The sequence below is a fragment of the Chroicocephalus ridibundus genome, chromosome 7 (assembly GCF_963924245.1).
Source record: "Chroicocephalus ridibundus chromosome 7, bChrRid1.1, whole genome shotgun sequence".
In the NCBI taxonomy this organism is placed as follows: domain Eukaryota; kingdom Metazoa; phylum Chordata; class Aves; order Charadriiformes; family Laridae; genus Chroicocephalus; species Chroicocephalus ridibundus.
Window position 1 is genome coordinate 769364 of NC_086290.1, and position 21475 is coordinate 790838.

Here is a 21475-nt window from a genome sequence, read left to right on the forward strand (position 1 = left end):
GAAACGTAAAAGAGGGTTGCCTGAGGAACTGAAATGCACTTTGTTTGTTTTCAAAGGCACTTGGCAGGGTGATTGGGAGCAGGAAAAGGGGAAGAGGCTTTGAGTCACTGCGGTCCCCGTGTTACTCAGCTTTAGCAAGCGAGCAGATGCCATCCCTGAGATACGGCTTGCTTTTCTCAGGAAAAAGGAGAGAAATTTCCCCCATCGTACATTGCTTTGTTAACTTTTTGTTTCTGACCGAGCACCATGGAGGTGAGACCTGAGCTGTGAGCTGTGAGCAGGGTCGGTGCCACCCCTTAGCCCGGAGGCGTTCCCCCTGGACCTGTCTCCTTCCGCTTCTCAGAGGTGAAGGACGAAGGACGGACATCTAAAATCGTCCCTGCTGTGCTGCTGTGACATGCAACACGCATCTGTCCCGGTCTGTCAGCTGGGAGAGGCGCGGGGACCACAAACCTTCCCCCAGGTGTGTGCCCAGGTGTTCTCTGACAGGGTGTTTCTCTGCTGCAAGCTGCAGGTTTCCCGGGGGATGAGCCTTTGCCATGGGGATGTCCCAGCCCTGCAGCAATCCAGGGGACCGGGGGGAGCCCTGGAGCGCGGGGAGCCCCGCGGCACTGGGAATTCCTCTGCTCGGGCAATGCTGAGGCAGCCCCTCCTGCCCCTGCCTTCAGCCCTGCGCCTGCACCAGCGTGCCCCAGCCCCACTCTGCTGCGTGCGGCACCGCTCCCGTCCAGAGCGCAGCCCTCTGCTGCGGGCACCGCTCTGCCCTTGCTCCGCGGCGTCTGCGGCTCCTGCTCCCGGCTCCCGCTGGCCCCCGGCCTGGGCATCACACCGACACCCGTCCCCAGGGAAAGCGTTCTTCTCCCGGCTTTGCCAAGTGGTAATTTGAGCGATGCGAGGGATGCTGAGCAAGCGAGGGAAGGGACAAGCTGAAGTTAGGGGAGTATCTGAAGGAAGTAGTGCTTTAGGGACAGAGTGTTGCAGAGAAGCAGCTGTTCAGTGAGAACTGTTGTGTGCAGGAACGGAAAAAAAATAAGCAGATTTCTTTACTTGCCAAGCCTAATTCTTAACTCTCTTATGAGCCCAACACATACCGAGGGCCCCGGTGAGCTGCTAGAAGAGATTTATGCGACGTGCACCTAAACCACAGCTCACGTGGCCGGCTTTCCGGCCCCGTACTTGTTGATGGCGTGGGGGGCGATGGCGTTTTAGTTTCCTCAGCGCTGCGGCAGCGTTGAGCAATGCCGTGTTGAACGCCCTTGCGCCGACATGGCTCTGAGGAGGCTCATCCAGCAGAACCACAACGCCAACTTCGTGGGCTTCGGTGCCGGCGCGGCCGCTGGGGAGCCGGCCGTGCCGATGGACAGCAGGAGGATCCAGCACCTGGCCAACACGGTGGGGACGCTGCCCCGCGGACGCAAGCAGGTACGCGGGCGCTGCGGGGGGCTGGCGGCTCGCTGCCGGTTCCTGCAGGGGTAAGGGGAACCCGCCGAGTGTCCCCGAGTCACCGCACAGGTCCTCTGCGGCTCCGGCTTCAGGGTGCTGGAAGGATTACCGCCGTTTTTGGGGTGGCAGTGAAATCTTTGGAGCACCGGCAGCGAGGGAAGCTCCGCAGGGGAGTGAGTGAGGAGGGGTTCTGCCTGCGGGGGCTCGGGCGCATGAAGAGCTGCTGCAGCCGAGGTCCTGCCCCGGCTGCGCTGCTTCTCCATCCACAGCAGCGCTGCGGCTCCGAAGAGGCTCCCGCTGTCTGCGTGTTCCTTTCAACTTGCACTTACTTCAGCACAGCGGCCCGGCTGGGCTGGCCCTTCTGCAGTGCTGACAGAGGGCACCCACCGTGAGTTATTTCCATCCGGATTTTGGAACATTTTGCCACAGCTGTTGGGGCTGGTTGGGCTGTCCCTCTCGCCTGGGCTTTTCCCCCAGAACAGCACATTTCTGCTGGTTCCAACTGCGTTCCCACAAACGTCTCTCTTGCTCTTGCTGTAAACTGCCAGCCGAGCGATTCCAGCGTTGGGCTCTTTGTCCAGCATGAAGAAGCCTAAATAGAAAATGTCTGAGGCACGTTATAACCTGAAGGCGTTCTCAGAAAACTGGTACATAATATCTGTGCGCTTAAGGCTTTGCTTTGTTCAGGAACAGCAACACACTTAATCCTTTTCTTTGCCCGAGTGTGGGGAGATAAAGGAAAGCCGGAGCCGGGCTGATCTTGGGACAGCGGCTGCTGGGTGGCACCCAGCGCCCACGGCTGCGATGGAGCAGCTTTGTGTGGCCAGTGCTGGGGAGGCTGATGGCCGCGGCTGCAAGGTGGCCATGGCTGCTAATGATGAATTACAGCACGGGGTGCGCTGGCCATCGGCTCTTTGCCTGGTCTGCGGGTCCTGCTTACCCACGGGGGCTCTCCCACCTCTCCCTTCTCTCCCCCGGCAAATGCACGCTCATAAAGCAGGGTGTTTCTGTGGGCGGCCGTGCTGCGGCTTCATTTTATACTGCTGAAGCCTGAGACATTTGGCTATATTGATTACAAACTTTTCAATGATAATATAATTCCTTATTCACGGGTCATTTTTATGGGAAGAATCAGTGTTCAACACCGATCCTGGCTTTTTCCAGGCATCTCTTCGGCACAGGTCTCCCTAGGCTGAAGCAGGGATCCTGGATGCTCGTTGCCATGACCATACGTGCATCGGCTCGGAAACGCTATGCAGCTGCCACGACAAACTGCAGAGATAACTGTCTGCAGTTACCTTAATTTAGATGCTCTTTCTGCCATTTCTGACCAGGCATCAAGTTTATAAATGCCCACAGATTTTTAGGGGAAAGGTACAAAAGAAAGGTGAGGTCCTAGCGTAACAGAAGTGTGATTTGAGCTATAGAGAATAGTTACAGCCTAAATGGGAATGACGGCAATCCCTGGACTTCAAAATCTTGGAGCCTCACCCCTTTCAGCTGCGGGAGCGATGCTTTGGTGCTGTGTGCCCGTCAGCCCCTCGTCCTTGCAGGAGCGCACAAGTGCCCCGAGGACCGAGCAGCGCAGCCCAGCCCAGCCGGTGGCACGGGGCGGCCGCATGCCGAGCCCCGCTGGCCCCTGTTCCCGGCACCGCACCCCTAAAAGAAGGAATATTCCTTGTCTTATTTGAAAACACAGGGCTGCCATGTAGGGATGTTGTTCTTTTTTTAATTATGCAAAATAAGAGAAGAAAGTTGTGGGCTTGGAAGGACCAGTGAGAGGTCCATCTCCGATGCTCTATCGGATGCAGGCTTTTTCTTGAATGGTCATTCCTCTTGTCTTTCCCATTTCTACTGTCCTCAGAAATTGCACCTCCAGCAGCTTGGGGAAGAGTTCTCTGCTCCGAGCACTTTTGCCATCAGAAAATTTTTCTGGGGATAAAACCTGAATTTTTCCACTTCTTCTCATGCTTTTTCACAGCAGCCCCTATCACCCTAAACAGGGTCTTCCAACTGGCATTGCCACAGGGGTCTCCCAGCCGAGGTACTGCTGGTCCCAGACCTCTCTACCCCCCGAAGTAGGTGTTGGTGAGTTTCTGAAAGCTAATCGGCAAGATGTCAAATTATCACCCCTGTGCAAAAAAAAGACTCACGTTTCTTCATTTTATATTGCCTGGTGGTAGCTCAGCTCTCGGTTTTAACTCGTTGCAGGGACGACTGGATAGCCGGCCTGTGGCCGATTTTTTTCTAATAAAGCTGGAATGAGTTACTGCATTACCGTCTCCCACCAAGGATGCCCAGACGTATTCTGGAGGTGAACAACTGAACCGATATTACGATGTGCCGAGTACTTGTGGGTTTTTTTATTTTGGAAATACTCAATTTTATATTTAAAAGTTTTGTGAAGATGAAAGAGCTGATGTATAACCAGTTTTCCAGGGCTTAATTTCCAACATAATAAAAATAAACGTGAATTCCTTCAACAACCACCTCTTGCAGATTACTGCCATCCTTCACACCAGAATGTGTTGCGGTTGGGACTCTGTCCTGCAGTAATGCCAGTTTAATGTCTTCCACGGGTGTTGTTATCAGACCCGTTACTGTGTGAAATTCCTCTCTAACTCACTTGGGAAGGAAGCGTAGTGGGGAGGAAGGTTTCTTGGGCAGGAGGGAGCACCTTTTCCAAGCTCTGCAGGCAGCGGTTGCCGTCAGCAGCTAGCAGGGGGCTCTGGAGGTGGTGACGAGTTGGCTGGTGTCCTGGACCTTACTGCGTTTCCTCTTGTTCTGAAAGTTCAAGTTCTCGTTTGGCAGAGGGAGAGGCTGCCTGGGTGCAGGCTGGCGGTGGGATGCCACCGGCTGTTTTAGTTTTTCTCCAAACTGCTGATTTTAGCCGTGTACCTCAAAGAACCGTGAACCCACTGACCCTTTTCCACTCCAATTTCTGGTTGCAGCTTGCCTTGACCAGATCCAGCTCTTTGGGCGACTCTTCAAGGCCACAAAGGTATGAAGACATTCTTCTGTAATCACTGTTATTTACTTATTCTGCATGAACCGTGTGTCCTGGGAGTCTTCCCATGTAGCAGCCCCCGTGGGATACGGGTGCAAGGCAGAGAGTGGCACCCAACACCTGGGACGTGCAGCGGCAACGGTGACGTTTAGTTTGGGCGAAGGAAGAGCAGGCACCAGTGCTGCAAGGGAAGGTGTGCTGCCACCCCCACAGGGAGGGACAGTGGCCGGGACACGATCCCTTCGATTCGAAATACGGAGTGCACGAAACGTGGCACCCCGACATTCGTATGGAATTCTGTGTGTTCTTCTTGCAGGCACCTCGTTGCTATATTAAAAGAAGATAAAGAGACGTTTGGGTTTGAAATCCAGGTAAGAATTAAACGACAAGTCGATTCATTTAGAGATAAAATATGGTGCAGTCTCTTAAGTGTCACATCCTCAAAATGAGGTGACGACAGCATAGAGCAGACTGGGATCTGCCAGCTCCTCGTGAAACTCGAAGAGCTCACAGTCGTGACACAGACACAAGAGGCATTTCCAAGGATTTCTTCATAGCGAAGGTCACAGATGAGAATTTCTGGCCTTCTCACAAGTCACAGAGTTGAATGCAGGAGGAACCTCATCCAAATCCAGCAAAGCAGCAATGGCAGTGCCTTCTTACCTCCATAAGTGAATATTTTTTGGGAGAAATGTATATGAGAATATTTTTGTATAAAAAGAGAGAGATCAATAAACTCTCTCTCCAAAGAATACCTTACACCAGCGTTTTGCTACTTCCTTTGACATATATAGAGACATACGTATTTTTGAAGTAGATCTATAGTATTGACATGTATTTTAGTAAATAAAGCATGACCTTAATGACTAAATCATAGAGGAAGAAATTCTGTTAGATGTGGAAGTCAGTAAATCTTCAAGTAGGAAAACCAGAATCTTATCAGGAGTACTGCTAATGGGAGATTTTTGTTCTGTAGTTTGTGTTTTTTTGTTCAAAAGGTAGCTCTTAGATCAGTAGGCCTGCTAAAATCCCAGTTATCAATAACAAAATAATCCCAGGAATAAAGGGATGCCGTTTTGGGGGCAGCGGGCTGTGGCGGTACCGCAGAGCTCCGCCTGTGCGTGCCAGACCTCCCTCCTCGCCCCGTTCCGATTACCGTGGCAGCAGGGCATCTTCAAAGAGCTTGCCTATATCTGTGCATAAAGGGAAAATAGTATTTTCAGTGAAATTAGTGTATTAGGAAAAGCTTAACTTTCTCAAATTTGGTTGTGTGACTAATGAGCGGGTAAGCGTTCAGCTCTTCAACGGTGGAGAGCTTTCAGAAGGAAAGATAATTGAGTCAATTATCGGGCTTTTGTGTAAATTGTCAGGGCAGATTTTCATTATATGTGACATTCTGATTAAAAATAATTGTTCTTGGCACATTTTCTTACTGAATGTACATTCAGCGAGAGCGCTTCACTAGAAAGTCCGGGCTACAGAAAGGCAGCATCTGTCTGATGCTAAGGATAAGCCATTATTTAGAAGCTGTAATTTCATTACTACAAGTTAAATTTAGACAAACCAGAGTAAGATGATGTGAAACTCTGGGTCTTCCATCTGCAGGGAGCTCATGAGAACTGCAGCGATGGCGGAATGCCAGACCTTCTCACGTGTTACCGCTTCTTCTCCCACTTCCCACTGGCGGAGCGGAGCCGGGGGGCGAGACGGATGCTGTGCGGCTCCCGGAGTCCCTGGGTGTTTGTAGAGCAGACGCTCTGGTAGCACGTCTCTGCCCTCACTGCAGCCACCTAAAAGCTAGGTGTCCTCTCCAAAACCACAGCCCAGTCCTCCTCCACAGTCCGTGAGGAGGAGAAGTACGGGAGAGGGAGGTCCACCCTCCTGGTTGGAGTGCTTCTCTTGGGGCCATCAGTCACACCCTGGAGATGTCCGCCGTTGTCGGTGGCTCTGGTGGGGACGTTGAGACACCTCTGTCCAGATGGCTCCAGTTAGGTGTGATGAATCCCATCCTGCTTGTCCAGCTCTTGTTGCTCAAGCTGGCCCAGTCTTTCAGGTTGTAGGTGAGACCTACCACTCTGAAATAGGTCAAAAAAAAAAAAAAGGGCATGTGTAGCCTGCAGTGGCATGTCCTCCGAGACCCTCAGGTTTCACGTGGTGCTCTTAGTTTAGCCAGAAGTTTTACTGTTGACCTACTGTTGGCTGAAATCCCTGTATTGGTGTGATTTGGCCAGGTAAGCCCTGGACTCACCTGGACTTCATCCCTGTTTGTTCCACACTGGCTGAGAAAATGGAGAATCTAACATGTCTTCTTATATCTGGGTTAGATGTGTCATGGGTTTTCAGGAAGTTTAGCTTCAGTCTTAAATTTTGGTAGGAAGATGTGGCTAAATACCGATATTTGCATGTAACCGAGAAGACATTTCCTGTCGTTGCAAGATCTGGTCAGGTTGCGTCGCCTACTTTTGCATTTTTCTAAATACGTGTCAGCACTGATCACCACATGATGGATTTATACTTAGAATTACTTAATGTGCATTTAAATGTGTAAGTCAAGAATAAAAAGCACTTTCTAGGGGGTGTGGGGACGTGAGTGGGTAATGAGTCTGAGAGACCAAAAGAGCAAAAGTAGGTTCAACTCTCCTGGCTCTTCAGTTCTGGTTGTGAACCGACCTCTCTGGCAGCACCCTCCAGCGCAGGACGATCCAGAAGGCAGCCTGCATCCCTGTCTGCTAACAGCTGTTCTCGGCTGAAGTTACCGCATTTTTGATAATGAACAACCAACTTGCTGTAAAATTAGTTTTCGCAAAAAACAACGTACAGGCAGGTGTCTGCTGGTCTCTGTCATGAGAATGCAATGTCTCGTTATTGGGTTATAACATTTTGGTGTTCTCACGTGTGTGATAATACACCCGGCTCATCACAGCCTTCTCATTTAAAAAAAATGTGCAAAAAGACTATTCATTTTTAAATTGTTTTCATGGCTTTAGTATCGTTAATGCTGTCCCTTCGGTATTTACAGACTATTAGATTTCCGCACCAAAATGATTACTCCCTGGAGGTATGCACTTGCGTCTGCAAAATTCAAGAAGAAAGTCCTGCCCATCTTTCTGGCCTTCAAATTGGTAACTATTTGTGTTTTTTTCCTGCTGTGGGTGGCCTTATTTTGCTTTTCTCTGGATTAGTTTCATTGCAGAGCACGCGGACGGTGTGCGTGTGCTGCAGATGCTCATTTTCGCCTCTGTCTCTCCACCAGGCGATATCCTCGCCAGCATCAACGGCGTCAACACTGATGGTTTTAGTCACAAGCAAATAGTAGACTTGATAAAGTCTTCAGGGAACTATCTAAGGTAGGCCCCCCCCCTTCAAATGGGTTTTAGCTCAGCAGTCCCTCCGCAGGAAGCCCCGAGGGCTCCTGGTGCTGCCCTGCAGCCCGTGCCGGCCCGGGGGCTCTGGCAGCGCTCGTCGCTCCTCGCCCCGCGGGTGCCAGCGTCGCCTGCCCTTTACAGGTTAGAGACCATCAACGGGGCCATGTTTCTGCGGAAAATGGAGCTGGAGACCAAGCTGCAGTTGCTGAAGGTAATATAATTAACTAGTTAATCTGTTGTTGAATGCAGAGGGCTGTTGTGGAGCCGCTGCTGACGGGGGTGGGGGGTGTCCTTGGGGCTGGGTGTCCCGGCAGGGGCAGACACCCGTGTGACCCCCACTGCCAGCACCCCCAGCCGCGGTCCCTGTAATATTTGCTGTGTGTTTTTTTGGTAATGTTTCCCCCACAATAGTTTCTGTAACTCACTGAGCATTTCCCTTGTCTCTGTCGCGGCTGTGCCCAGCGGGTCGGCAACCTCCCCTGCAAGAGCACAACCGCGTATTTTAACGCACTCTATATTTAGCAAAAAGGGAAGCTGAGGCTCGTTAGGGCCGGCACGCTGACGACACCTCTGACGTGTAGAACTTCTGTTGCCCAGCGGGGCTGGGAGCCGGTTTTTGGGTGCCGGTGGCCCGGTGAGCCTCTCCGCTCGCCCCGCTGCAGCCGCAGTGCCGCAGGCACCGCAAGGGCTTTCCGCAGCTGGGACTCCATCGACCTCAGTGAGGAGTTTTTCCTTATGGCAACTCTGTGCCAAAACCTCCGCGCAGGAGTATGGTACTTTAAACAGGGCGTTAAAAATGAATCTGGCTAGAATAAACCTCATGCCAAATGGGTGAGGCTTGCCAGGGCTGAGCAGCGGGGCAGGGTTTGCCGTATGTGCCATTGCCTATAAAATATAACCCCTGCCACGGGCGTGATTTCATGTTTAGTATTTAGCACGTTTAAAGCAATGTTTATTTAATTTGGTTTGTGCTGCGTTTGTAAGAGCTCGGCACAGGGAGCTGCAGTTTGCTGCGTGCCGCTGGTGCTGCAGGTGCTTAAGGGTGGCCGTGGGCTGGGGGGGAGGAAAGGAGGGGAACCCCCACCCTTGGCCGGGCTGCGGCCGGGGGTGCCGAGGGCAGTGTGGGATCTGCCTTGGTCACCGTCACTCCAGCCTAGGAGATGGGCGAGGAGGTCAGGGCGAGACCTCTGTGGGCTCGGTTTCCCCTCCAAGGCTTGTTAGACTGATGGGGGCTGTGGAGGAGGCTTTTGGAAACAGCCGAGATGGTTTTAGGCATTGCCCCCCCCACAGCTGGCTGTTATTTTCTCTCTGGAGGAGGTAAAACCGCCCGCCGGGCTGTGGGGGGCTCTCGGGTGGTGGGACGAGCCGGCAGAGCCGAGCCCGGGGGTGCTCCCTGTGGGGCTGGGGCTGGGACAAACCCCTGCGTGCCCGGCGTGGTCCGGTGGGGCGGGAGGCGTTGGGAGTGCTGGGGCCACGCGTGGAGCTGTGTGTGACCGTGTCCCCGCTGCCCGAGGCTGGCGGGAGCCGGGGCGGTGGTCGGGGATGCTGAGACTGCCCGGCCGGATGGCGAGAGCAGGCAGGGCGAGAAACGAGCCAGACCCCAGAGGCAGAGAGCTCATTGCTGTGCTAATGGGAACGCTTCAGCAGGATGCTCCCGTCCTGGCCACGGTCAGGGCTCCCTGGCAAGCCATTCCGTCTCGTTCCTTAGAAATCTGGATGAAATAACTGGTAAAGTTACCAGAAATGGGACATCACTCCCCCTTCTCCCCCCCACCCCTTTCTAGGGAAATTATAAGGCCCAAATCTCAAAATCTGCTGTGAAATGTTCTGTTTCAAAAGGGGAGTTTTTCGATAACAGCTGTTTCCCAGAAGTGCCAAACCCCCGTGACAAGCGTGGGTACCGGGTAAAAGATGGGTGTGTGCCCGATGCTGCGCTCTCACGCCAGCGTGGCTGCAGCGCAGAGAGCCTGACTCTACAACAGTCTCTGGTGCCTCGCTGTGTTTGTCACCGTCGCGGGTCCCTTACTGAAGGGTGTGCTTGGTCACCGCAAACCCCTGTGACCGCAGCGCCCCGGTGCCGTGCCCGTGAGCGCTCAGCATCCCGTGTTTGGCATGCGGCTGCACACGCATGTCCTGCCCTGGTGTCACAGCCCACGTGGGGGACGGCAGCTGGGACACGGACCCTTCCTCGCCACCACCGCCGTGCCGGTGGGACGGGCACCCAGCCGCGAGCAGGTACCCGCGCCCTGCGCCAGCCCTCTGCCAGAGCATGTCCAAATGCACTAGGAAGGGATTTCCCAAGAAGGGAAAAGGCTGGTTTCCTGGTGCCCTCATAAATGGCTTCTGCTCGGTAGGTTGAGGGACCCCAGGCAGACCCTCTGTGCCACCCCCTCCTGTGGCTGGGGGCTGCCCGGCCTCTGCGGGGGGCTGGGGGCTCGCTGGGTGTCCCAGTGCGTCCCATAGGGCATCCTGCAGCGGACCACGGTCTTCAGTTTGTGAGTGATTGTTCCGAAATGGGGAAAAGAGAAACAATGTGAATGCAATAGCAGGATTGCCCACGCGAGCTTGGTCTGGCCAGCCCGGGTTTGCCAGCCCGTCCGGCTGCGTGCCCAAGGAGCACCGGGTCCACGCAGGTTACTGGGGCAGTGCCTACTGCCGCCGCCTCCAGCTGCAGGTCCACCTGCGTTTTGGTCTTCTTGCTTTGAATCAGGTTTATTTGCTATCTCAAAAGCTGATGTGCAACAGAGGGGAAGAAAATTGTTGCTCCTGGTTGGCACGGGGTTGGAACGTGTTGGCACCCTGGAGGTTGTCAGGCCAGCTAGTGCAGACAAGAGCCATGCCATGCTGCGCCACCGGAGCCCGGAGGAGGAGCGGGGTGCCCGTTCCCGGCCGGCGGCTCCAGGGGTGCGGGGGGCTGGTGTCTGTCCCGTGGGCTGGAGGCGAGCAGCACCATCGCCAGGCTTCTGCTTCTCACATCAGAGGCGTACAGCACCTCAGCCCCAGCCCCCAGGGCACGGCTGGGCTTGTGCTTTCTGGAAGAACTTTGCCAAACTCCGGGGAAACTGTCTCAGTGAGAAGGTACGAGCGCTTCCTGTAGGCGACCTGTACTTTCTAGATACTCTGTTTTCTCTACAAGTGTTTTGTGCTTCTGCGAAAGCGCGTGGTGACGGAGCCCTTTTCTCCCCACAGCAAACGCTGCAGCAGAAGTGGGTGGAGCTGCGCTGCCTGCTCTCCCAGGAACGGCGCTTGCTGCACGGTACGTCCTCCTTTCCGGGTCGGAAACCGCAGCGCTGCCGAGTCCTCCTGCGGAAACGCGCTCCGATCAGTGAAGAGCAATTCTCTAATCTGATTTTCATTTGCTTTCCTTTTCCACTGTTAACGAAGGCATGGGGCTGGCCCTGGGAAGGTGTTTTTTTCCGGGAGTAATGAATTTGGACGCTGCTTGACTGATGCAGAGCAAAGGCTCTTTTGCATGAGTTCTAGGAAAGGGGTTGATGTAGGTTGCAAAGTTTTTCCCCACCTTTATTTTGGACTTAGCAGGGGCGGGATCCGTTTGGTTGGTTTTTTAATGGATTGCCCAGGGAGCAGCTTTGATTCTGCGTGTGGGGGGAGGCAGGGGCAGAGAGCACCCTGCAGCCGGGAAGCCGCTCCCCAGGAGGGAACGGGGATGCTGAGATGCCGGGCACGATGTCCCCTGCGCCACCGGGGCATGGGCATCCTGGAGCCACGAATAACGCTCCTCCTCGCCTTCTGCTTGCAGGGGAGGTGAACGACAATGCTCTGCTGGGCGCACTGGAGCTGGAGGAGTCCGGCTTGCTCGGTGGCTGCGACGCGCCGGGACCCCTCTTTCCGAGGAAGCCTCGCTTCTCCAGCGAGAGCAGCTCCCGCAGCCGGCTGAGCTCCATGACTCTGGACAGCGAGGACAGCTTCTACCAGAGCGGCGCCTTCGAGGATTCCGCAGCGGAGAGCCTGAGCCGCCAGTCCAGCGTGGACGATGACTGCTTCTTCCCGCGGGATGTGGAGGGCGCTGCCGGGAGGTCGTCCCTGCGCAGGAACCGCAGCATCAGCCTGGCCAGCAGCGGGTCCATGTCCCCGCTCTGGGAGGGCGGCAGCAGCAGTAGTTTTGGGACCCTCCCGCGGAAAAGCAGGCGACCCAGTGTCCGAAAGCACCTTTTGAAATTCATTCCGGGCCTTCACCGGGCGGTGGAAGAGGAAGAAAGTCGGGTGTGACATGGCACGCGTCATCCGCAGTGGCTGGGTCTCTGCGCGGGGGACGGCTGCGTGGGCTGGGACCGAGGGCAGCAGCTCGCCCAGGAGCACGCGGTGGGTGAAACGCGGTGGCACGGCCTGTTTCCTCTCCTCACGCAACCTCACAACAGGACTGATGGTATTTAAAATGCTCTGGGGTTTTTTAATTATTTTAATTTTCAATCAGAGCACACCGTGGACCTCTTCATTAACGTGAAAAATGACTAACTCTGAAATGTGAAGAACCTTTGCAGGACTTCCTCAGCGTACTTTAGTGTTAATAACAGTTTTTAATTGAATGCAAAATTGATAGCTATTTATTTCCTGTTACCGAAGTCATAGTCTCACAAAGGTCTTTAATAAAAGTGCTTCTACTAAAACCAGTGACAGAGTCCCGTTAGAGAGAGGATGGAGCCCGGAGCGTACGGCAGAGAGAGACCCCCCATGGGCGGCAGCGTTTTGAGATGAGGGGCAGAGGTTTGCCCGTGGTTTGCGGTGGGGGATTTAGGTGGGTGTGCAGGAGTGGGCCAGGGGCCCACTTGCCAGCTCCACCGGCACGTACGTGGCCATCGGGACCCGCACTGGCCACTTGACTGCGGGACTGGCCATCAGGACCTGCACCGGCCGTTTGACTGTGGGGGTGCCCACGCCGGCCTGTGCAGGGCCATTGCCCTGAGACGCGGCCACCGCTCGAGGACGTGCGTGCTCGATACGTGTGTCGGAACAGAAAGGGCGAACTCCACCATCCGCTTCCCAGTCTCCAACGCAGGGATGGGTTCCCCTGGTCCGCCGTGCTGCCAGCGCCCACAGATTTACAAAGTGACTCGATGACATTTAAGGTCCCTTCCAACCCAAACCATTCTATGATTCGATGAACACTGGCCGCCGTCGCATCTCTTAGCAGCTGTTGTATAAGCCCTGTGAAAACCTGGTTTGTCAGCTGTGATGCGGCCAGCTGCAATCTCTGCCCCATGTCCCGCCACTGCCCCGTGTCCCACCAAACCTCTCTCCTTGCGGGGATTTGGAGCAGAGAGGACCCTCCCGAGCACGCCGGCAGCCCCCGGCGCTCTTCTGCGGTGCCGGTGCCTGTGCGCTGGCTGCCCCGAGCAGCTGGGGGCGTGCGGGGCCGGGTGCCCGATCACCGTGCACCCCCGTCTTGGAGGCGAGGGATGCGGCGGGGGGCACCGGTGGCAGTGGGCGAGGGGGCAAACAGGCTGGAGGCCCGCAGCAAGAGCGCTCCCCGGGGACAGGGGCTCGGAGCGTGGGTCTGCTGGGCGTGGGGGGAGGCAAGGGGACGGCAGCTGCCATAGGGAAGGTGCGGGCGGGGGGTCTCTCCGTGTCCCCCGTTTCCCAGCGCGGCTCCACGGGCTCTTCTCGGCAGTGCTGGCCAGGAACGGTGTGCTCTGCACGGTGACAGCTCGGCAAGAGTCCCTGGCACACGGGGTCTCACAGCTCCCCCGGAGGGCACGGTGCTGGCCGGAATTTTACTAGATTTGAGAAAATACTCGTCCACTTACAATGATGTAACTATAGCTCGGATTGATTTGAACCTCTCTGAGGCGAGAGAGGTAAAGGCAGAGGATTGTCCCGCAGGGGCGAGCAGGATTGTCCCGCGCCTGGACGCGGTGGCAGGTGACGCTCTGGGGACATCTGGGAGGGCTGTGCCGGGACCGGGTCCCTCTGTGCGCCCGGGGGGGCAGGAGGTGCCCCTCGGCTGGTGTTCCCGCCGCCCGTCGGCTGGGAGATCCTGACCTGTTCACATTTCTGCAGGAGCAGAGGCTTCGGGCAGGCAGATTGACTTGATGGTTTATGTGAAGGGATTTAATAAATACGGGCAGAGATGTGAAGGAAAAGAGAAATTTTATTTCCCCTCTCAGGCGACGCAGGAATAGGCTGTTTGTTCAGCCCAAGCAACATAATTATGTTTTTCAAATACAACTGGAAGAATTTTAAACATAATTTAAACACCTTGCGTGACTCATTCGTCTCTTGCCCCAGCTGCCATGCGGTTGTTTACCATCCAGGTCCTGCTGGGGCAGGATTTCCTGGTCTTTTCAGAAACCTCAGGCTAAACCCAAGAGCTTCCCTCCGAGATGAACTCCAAAAGAAAACAGCCTGTTCCCAACACTTCTCTAATGAATGAACAGCATTAACGAACAGCATCTAAGGCAGCAGAATCTGTCCTGGCGTCTGTAATTTCTCTTAAAAGGATTAAGTAGATGGTGATACGGCAAGTCTCTGGGAGAGCTGGGGGGCGACCAGGAGAGCAGCTCGCGAGGTTTTTGTGTGTGGGAGCGAAGTTCTGTGCGCGCTGCCGACCCCAGCACCCGCAGCTCAGCCCCGAGCCCCTCTGCCAGCGGCTCCCCCCGCCCGGGGGTGGGCTCCGCTCCGGCCCCTCAGCCCGCGCTGGGGCGTCGCAGGCGCCGCTCTGGGCTCTGCGCCTCATGGAGAGACGCCCATTCTTTTGCCTGTGATTTGCTGTCTCAAGGTAGAGTTTTACTTTTCTTTGCCAAAAACACCAGCTGAAAGGAGGAAAAAAAAAGAAAGTAGAGATTATTTCTCTTTGGACAAACTGTGGAGGTAAAGGCAGGTATATGGGGGTCCGACAGCGACTGCGGGCACAGCAGCCAGGAGCTGTGGTGGCGGGTGTCCTAGTGCCCCACGGAGCACAAAGCCCCGCGCAGAGAGGGGCCTTAACCTCCGCCAGCTGCAGGCAGGACACCGGGCTGCGGTGCCAGGCTGTCACCCAGGGCAGAGCCGTCCCCATCGCCGCAGAAACGTGGGGACGTTTCCAGCCACCCAAAGCCCGGCTCGTTGCCACGTGTGGCTGCCGGTGGCCAAGGTGCCTCGCTCCTCTCTGTACCTGGCCAAGGACCCAGGGCTGTTGCATGCATTTGTGCCAGAGACAAACCGTTCCTGGCCCGAGGTGTCTGACGGCGGGTTGAAGCTTTTCCCAGCGGTGCTGCGGACTCTTCCCCCGGGGCGACGGGCAGCGCATGCCCGAAGCCGGGCAGAGGAGCGTGGGCTGGCTGATCCGCAGAGACCGATGGAGGTGTGTCAGCCTGACGGGGTCTGCTTCACTTTTCCCCTATAGCTCCGTAATTACAGTCTCGTTTTGTCTTCGTTGCAGCCGGTTTGCAGAGACCCAGAGGCAGAGGTGGGGCTGGCCGGGGTGCCGTGGTCACAGCCTGCACCCTCCGCCTTGCGTTATAGAGGGGAAAAACGGTGTTTAAAACACCGCGTGAACTCTGCTCCCTAAGGCTGCGTCTCTGGTGGAAATTAATGCAGCTTTATGGTCCAAGGCAGTGATTGCTTTTGGTATGGACGGTTAACGTGACACACCTTGGGAGACACGTGCTTGCTTGCAGTGTGGAAAGGCTGAAGGCGCCTGGACACCCAACGAGCTTAAGAAAGGCCGTAAGAGAGACCAAATAAATGATGCTTTTCCAGCAGCAGCGAGAGCATGCTTTGCTACGAGACGACGACATGACACGTTGACGGCCAGGATGACAAACAGGATGTGGGTGACAGGCGGGGTGTCTGCAGCCGGCGCCGAGATCCACCATGCCCCAGCCTTCCGCGGGCTGGGAGGAGCTGACGGGCAAACCAAACGGCTCGGAGAGCAAAACGGGCCAGAAAGCTCTTTTGAAATGGCATCTCTCCCCGCAGAGCATGCCCGGGGGGGGACACCGGGCCAGGGGAGAGTGGGCGCCAGGGCAGCACTGTGTGGGAACGGCGGGGCTCGGGGGGCTGCAGTGCCGAGCGACCCGTGTGAAGGTGCTCTGACCGTCCGTGGAGGAGGTGTGCGCCCTGATCGTGGGGTCCTTCAGGGTTTGCTCCATTCCCTAACAGCCGGGGGTTTACCTTTCTTCTTCTTATCCCCCGAGGATAAAGGGGCCAATGCGAGTTTGCTGCAGAAAGAAGCGCGGCTGCTCTGAAGGATGCTATTCCTTTTTAAACTTAAAACTTTAGTAATTTGCTGAATGCTATCGAGCCTGACCTTGTAAGGGTTCTTAACTGCTTAACTGGGTCTTGCCCCGTGTCCACACCCAGGCAAACCCTCCCTGAACTCAAGAGCCAAATACGGGCAAGACACAGCCACGGCTCTCGGCCCGGGGCCAGCAGCACGCAGGCAGAAAGCCCGCTTGAGGCGAGGGGAGTGTTTGGGCCCTAACTCTTTTGGGCTGGTTCAGCGCAGCACGGCGTGGGCTGCGGCGTCTCCGCCGGCGCTGGTGAACCCCCTGTGCTTCAGCAGCAGAAGCTCTGGGCGCTGGGGAAGGTGCCTCTGCGGCTGCCCCGGGACCTCCCCACGTGGCTCGCAGCCCTCCGGCCAGCCTGGCCCTTGTGCTGTCACCTTTGCAGCATCCCAGGGTTTTGTGTTTTGTTGTTGGTTTTGTTTTTTTTTTTCTTTTTTTTTTTTTTTTCTGGGCTTCCTTGGCCTGTAATTTCTACTCTGGAACTTTTTTTCCACAAAGCCATGAAACAGGTTGCGGCTTCTGCTGGGAACATTTCAAATCTGGTGGAAAATCATTCAAGGCTGTAATATCCTGTGAAAGATTAACGGTGCAGCCCTGGAAGCTGCGGGGGATACGTGAGGAGTCCCTGTGTTCCTCTGTGTCTGCTTGCCCTGGGCTTTGCTCCGTGTCACTGTGCCGGAGCGGGTGGCTGTCCCTCCGGCCACCGTTTCTGCTCACTTTTCAGGGGTGGCTGCGCCTCTGCCTTCCCCCGCGCCGTCCTGCTCGGCTGATTTCTGCTTTCGCACCCGATGGTTCCTTTCTCACGCAGCTGCTTGAGGAGTTTTCACGTGTCGCACCCAGCTTTCATAGCACTGAAAAGAAGATCACGAAAGGTAGCTATGGCGGGTGCCTGGGTCTGTCCTGCCTGCCGCTGCCGGGCGAAAGGCAAACACACCTTATACTAGAAGGAGCCAAGAATTTATTGCTGTGCTCCCAGCACAGAGCAGCTGCTTGTTACTGTGCAGAACTATGGCTGTGCCACACACTGCTAAGTGAAAGTAAAGCAAACTCACCCGGTGGGTGACAGAAATCGCCGCCGCAGCCAGACACAGCCCTTGAAGGCCAGAGCGAGCCCGTCCGACCAGCCCCGGCGCTGAGGCCTTGCCAACTCGGTGCAGAGCCGGAGGTCTGTGGCAGAGGACGGCGACGCCACGTCGCTGCCGTGGGCAATGCCAGGCTGCAGGGCCCAGAAACGCCCCGGTGGCACCGGCGGGTGCATGGGGACAGGAGCGATCCAGCACGGGTGGAAGCGAGAGCGGGAGCAGGGCTGTTCTGGCGATGCGCTGCGCGGGGAGAGCTCCGCAGCCCGAGCTGCCTCCGTAAGGTTTGGCTCTCTCAGTACAGGCTTTTTCTTTTTTTAAGAGCTTAAAGAGGCACAAACCACCTCAGGTTTGTGCAAATTAAATGTTTTCCAGGCCTTGAGAGGTGTTTTTGCCCAGCTCTGTTTACAAATAGCTGCCTGTGGCGAGAGGAACCCTTTTCCCTTTTCCAAGTCCAGCCACGAGCTCTGCCCGCTTAAAAATACCCCTGGAGATGCTGCAGCATCCCAGCAGCTGCCAGGCTCCCCGTCACCGCGGTGACCTGGGGGTGACGTGTGTCCCCTCAGCTCCTGGGGACGGGCTGGGGAGAACAACCCGTGCGGGCAAATGGCCTCAAGCAGGCGGGAGCTGCTCTCCCTCCTCAGCGATCCCTTCGGGCGCCGTCAGCAGCGTCTGCCAAGAAGAAAGCAGCAGCTGCCTATTTTTAACACTATCAGAACTTGGATTTCTCTGCGTGTGCCCACGGTTTGTAACGAGCGTGCCCTTGCTGCATGACTCTGGCACGCAGCCCTGTTTTTCAGAGGAAACACACTGCCCTCCTGCAGCTCCCCGCCGAAGCCCAGTGTGGCCAGCGGGACCACCACCAGTGGCGGCAGCGGTGGCAGCATCCCGGTCCCGAGGACACGCGGGAGGCTGGTGCCCAACAGCTCTGCCAGGGGAATGCCCGCGTTTCTGCCTTTCCTTTCATCCCTCCGCTGGGTGAAAAGTAGAAATTCTGAAATTTTCTATAGAAGAGGAATCCCAAGGTATGTTTTTTTCATAAGCACAAGGTATTTATATTACTGACAAAATGGAAATCATAGAGTCATAGAGTAATAGACTGGTTTGTGTTGGAAGGGACCCTAAAGCCCCCCCAGTGGCACCCCCTGCCCCGGGCAGGGACACCTCCCACCAGCCCAGGCTGCTCCAAGCCCCGTCCAACCTGGCCTTGAACCCCTCCAGGGATGGGGCAGCCACAGCTTCTCTGGGCACCCTGGGCCAGGGGCTCACCGCCCTCACAGCAAACAATTTCTGCCTCACATCTCATCTCAGTCTCCCCTCTGTCAGTGTAAAACCCTTCCCCCTCGTCCCATGGCTCCCCTCCCTGCTCCAGAGTCCCTCCCCAGCTCTCCTGTAGGCTCCTTCAGAAACTGGAATGCTGCTATTCGGTGTCCCCGGAGCCTTCTCTTCTCCAGGCTGAACAATAATTGAAATGCTTGATTGCAGCTTGTGGACATGATCCACAGGAGCTTTTCTCTGGGTGTTCAAGTGACATGTGATCCCTCCTGGCTGTGTGGCATGGTGGGAACGGTTGCCTCCTGTCCCACCGTGCCTGTCGTCCTGCCCTGGGTTTCAGGTGGCATTGCATGTCCCGTGGTGGCCCTGGGCTGCGCGGCTGCGGCTCTAGAGCTGCTGGGGGACCGCGGGTGGCATGCGTGTGCCCTGGGCACCAGCTGCTCCCAGAAACCTGGGACTGGAGCAGAAATCCGGGAGCAGAGCGTTAATGACAGAGGAGCCTACAGAGCCCTGCGAACACCCTGCAAACGCCCTGCCACGGCTGCCCCTTCCTATTCCTGGATGATCTGGAATTGCTGGGGCTCTGCTGATTTACCCCGCTGGCTCTCAAACCCCTGTTGTGCCCCAACGCCTCTGAACTCCCAGGTGCTATTTCCGAAATTTCAGCAAAGGATCGCTCGAACGGAAACTTCCTGCGTTAAAGGTCACACTGAAGATGATTTATAATAGAGTCATGCAAATGGTGTTTCGACCACGAGGCGCGTATTTGGGAAAATGTGAATTGTCAAGAACTGGTTGTGTAACCAATAGATGGCACCAGGAAATACCTCAGATTGTTCCAATATCTTCTTGCAATCGAGAAGTCAGGTTGGCAGGTCCCTGGGGAGATGGGGATGGGACCTGTCCCCATCCCTGTCCCCGTCCCCGCGGGAGCTGACCCAGCTCCCAGGGCAGCAGGGCTCACGCTTGCCAAGCCTGGTGCCATGTTTTCAGCTTTGGGTTATTTCGAGTGTGAAATAGACGGGCTATTTGGGTTATTTTTTGGGTAATTTGGGTTATTTTTTGGGTTATTTGAGCTGTTTTGAAATGTGAAGCCTGGCTGGCAGTTTGCCCCCCGCGGAGCAGGATTTGTGCCAGCTGCACTGAGCGGGGTGAATTGCCTGTCCTGGGGTGGCCGCGGCCCCTTGCCCCTGCCATGTCCCTGTCCCTGCTCCTTGGTGCCCATGGCCTCTGCGGGGCCAGAGGGGGACGTCCCCATGGCTCCTTGCACAAAGCGAGGTGACGGCGTGGCCATCGGCGCTGCCACTGTCACCCGCGGCTCTCCCGGGTACCCTCAGGGGCACAGCCCGAGGTGACAGCACAGCAGGGACGCTCAGGCCAGTCCCAGCCGTGAAACCTTTGCTGATGGTGTTTCCACAACAAGGGAAACCCTGGGGACAGGACCTGTCAAAACAGAAATCCTTTGGATTATCTTGGGGATGTGGAAGTATCTTGATAAGAACAGAAAGTAACCTTCCCCCCTCCAGCCATCAGCCCGTGCCGGTACCCGGCCGCTTCTCCTGGGAGCACCGACTGCTGCGTGTTGGCAACTCGCGTCCAAACATCATCGTCCATTTTTCTTGGATAAATTTTTCCAGCAAAAGATAGCTTTTATAAATCAAATACACCAAACTCATTTGCATAACAATGATGAAAGTTTGTTGATTTCAAAATGCAAATTCACAGATGAACAAAACCAGTGGGAAGGCTTTGGGTCCATTTCTAATCGAGTCGACAAGAGGATTTCCAACTCCTAAAGCCTAAAGATATCAAAAATGTTGCATTGTATGAACACAAAAAGTCATTCACAGCAGGAGATTACACTCTTACGTAAACCTGGCTTTGGGCACCAGGGTTGAGACGAGTTCAGCCGCAGTCGGGAAACGCCGTGGTGCTGCCGGGGCTGGGGCGATCCTCCTGCTTCCCTCTGGGAGACCTTCCCCTCTCGCTCCTGCTGGCTTTAGGTCCGACTGGTAACCACTGATGTCAGTGCTAATCTCAGCCCTTGCTCCTTTTGTATCCCTTTAAAGAGAGTTTCTGCTGCTAAGGGCAGCCTGAGAGGGATCTCCTCAATGCCCAGCCACAGCTACAGGGCGGGGGGCAAGAGCGGGGGGCCAGACTCTTCTCAGTGGTGCCCGCGCACAGGACAAGGGGCAACGGGCACAAACCGGGACACGGCAACTTCCAGCCCCACAGGAGGGAAAACTCCTTTCCTGGGAGGGTGCCCGAGCCCTGGCCCAGGCTGCCCAGAGAGGTGTGGAGTCTCCTGCTCTGCAGAGATCCCAAACCCGCCTGGACGCGTTCCTGCCCGACGGCTCTGGGGGACCCTGCTCTGGCAGGGGCTGGGACCGGGTGACCTCCAGGGGTCCCTGCCGACCCCGGACGCTCTGGGATTCCGGGATTCTGCGCTGTGGCCAGAAGCTGTTTCTGCAGCGGGGGTTGTGCTGTGTGGGAGGGCACGTGCTGGGGTCTCAGCAGGGGCGAGTGTCCCGTTGCCTGGCTCAGCCTCGGGGACCTGACACCTCGGTTCACACCTCGTCACAAACCATCGCTTCGGCTGGTGCTTTTGGTTTTCACCTCCCAGTTCTGCCCCCGGGGCTGAGCCCTCGTGGCGCGTCTCCCCGTGCGGGGCGTTGCAGATGTCAGGCATCTGTCGGCCGTGGTCGGGCTGGGGCTGCGCGGGGCACGGCGCCGTGTGTGGGGCATGTGCCCTCCCCACCGGCCCCTCTGCTCCTGAGGAGCGCAGAATGCCCGCATTGTCCGGCCGGCGGCACGGCGGGGTTTATCGGCACAAACCCCCCGGGGAATGTTAAGCGGGTTAGGTGGCGGCAGCGCCGCGGAAGGTGGTCACCCTCCGGGGATTAGGGGTCAGAACAATCCTCGTCCCTGTGACCAGGCGGGGGCACAAAGGGCCATTGTGCCCCGAGTACAAAATCTCTGTTTATTACGGCGGAGCTGACATGCTGAACGACCCGCTCTCCACGCCAGCACAAAAGCTTCCTTGCTTCAGATTGTTTGTTTATGTAAATTAAAATGGTGCAT

The 21475-nt window shown here is 56.1% G+C and overlaps 1 protein-coding gene across 2 annotated transcripts; it reads left to right on the top strand.

Moving 5' to 3' along the window:
- CYTIP (cytohesin 1 interacting protein) lies at window positions 1-12434 on the top strand. 2 transcript variants are annotated; one of them, XM_063342041.1, is made up of 8 exons: window positions 1-1422; window positions 4395-4444; window positions 4767-4821; window positions 7470-7572; window positions 7704-7797; window positions 7957-8026; window positions 11005-11071; window positions 11576-12434. In XM_063342041.1, exons 1-8 carry the CDS (start codon window positions 1267-1269, stop codon window positions 12043-12045), a joined length of 1065 nt encoding a protein of 354 aa, XP_063198111.1. In that variant the 5' UTR covers window positions 1-1266; the 3' UTR covers window positions 12046-12434. The 2 variants fall into 2 exon arrangements, with proteins under 2 accessions (XP_063198111.1, XP_063198112.1); XM_063342042.1 differs by lacking the exon at window positions 1-1422 and adding an exon at window positions 1492-3757.
- The last annotated feature ends 9041 nt before the right edge of the window (window positions 12435-21475 follow it).

Coding starts and splice junctions, on each gene's coding strand:
- CYTIP (XM_063342041.1), top strand. CDS start 1,267: ATGGCTCTGAGGAGGCTCATCCAGCAGAACCACAACGCCAACTTCGTG. Junction 8,027..11,004: donor CCAAGCTGCAGTTGCTGAAG/GTAATATAATTA, acceptor TTCTCCCCACAG/CAAACGCTGCAGCAGAAGTG. Junction 11,072..11,575: donor GGAACGGCGCTTGCTGCACG/GTACGTCCTCCT, acceptor TTCTGCTTGCAG/GGGAGGTGAACGACAATGCT.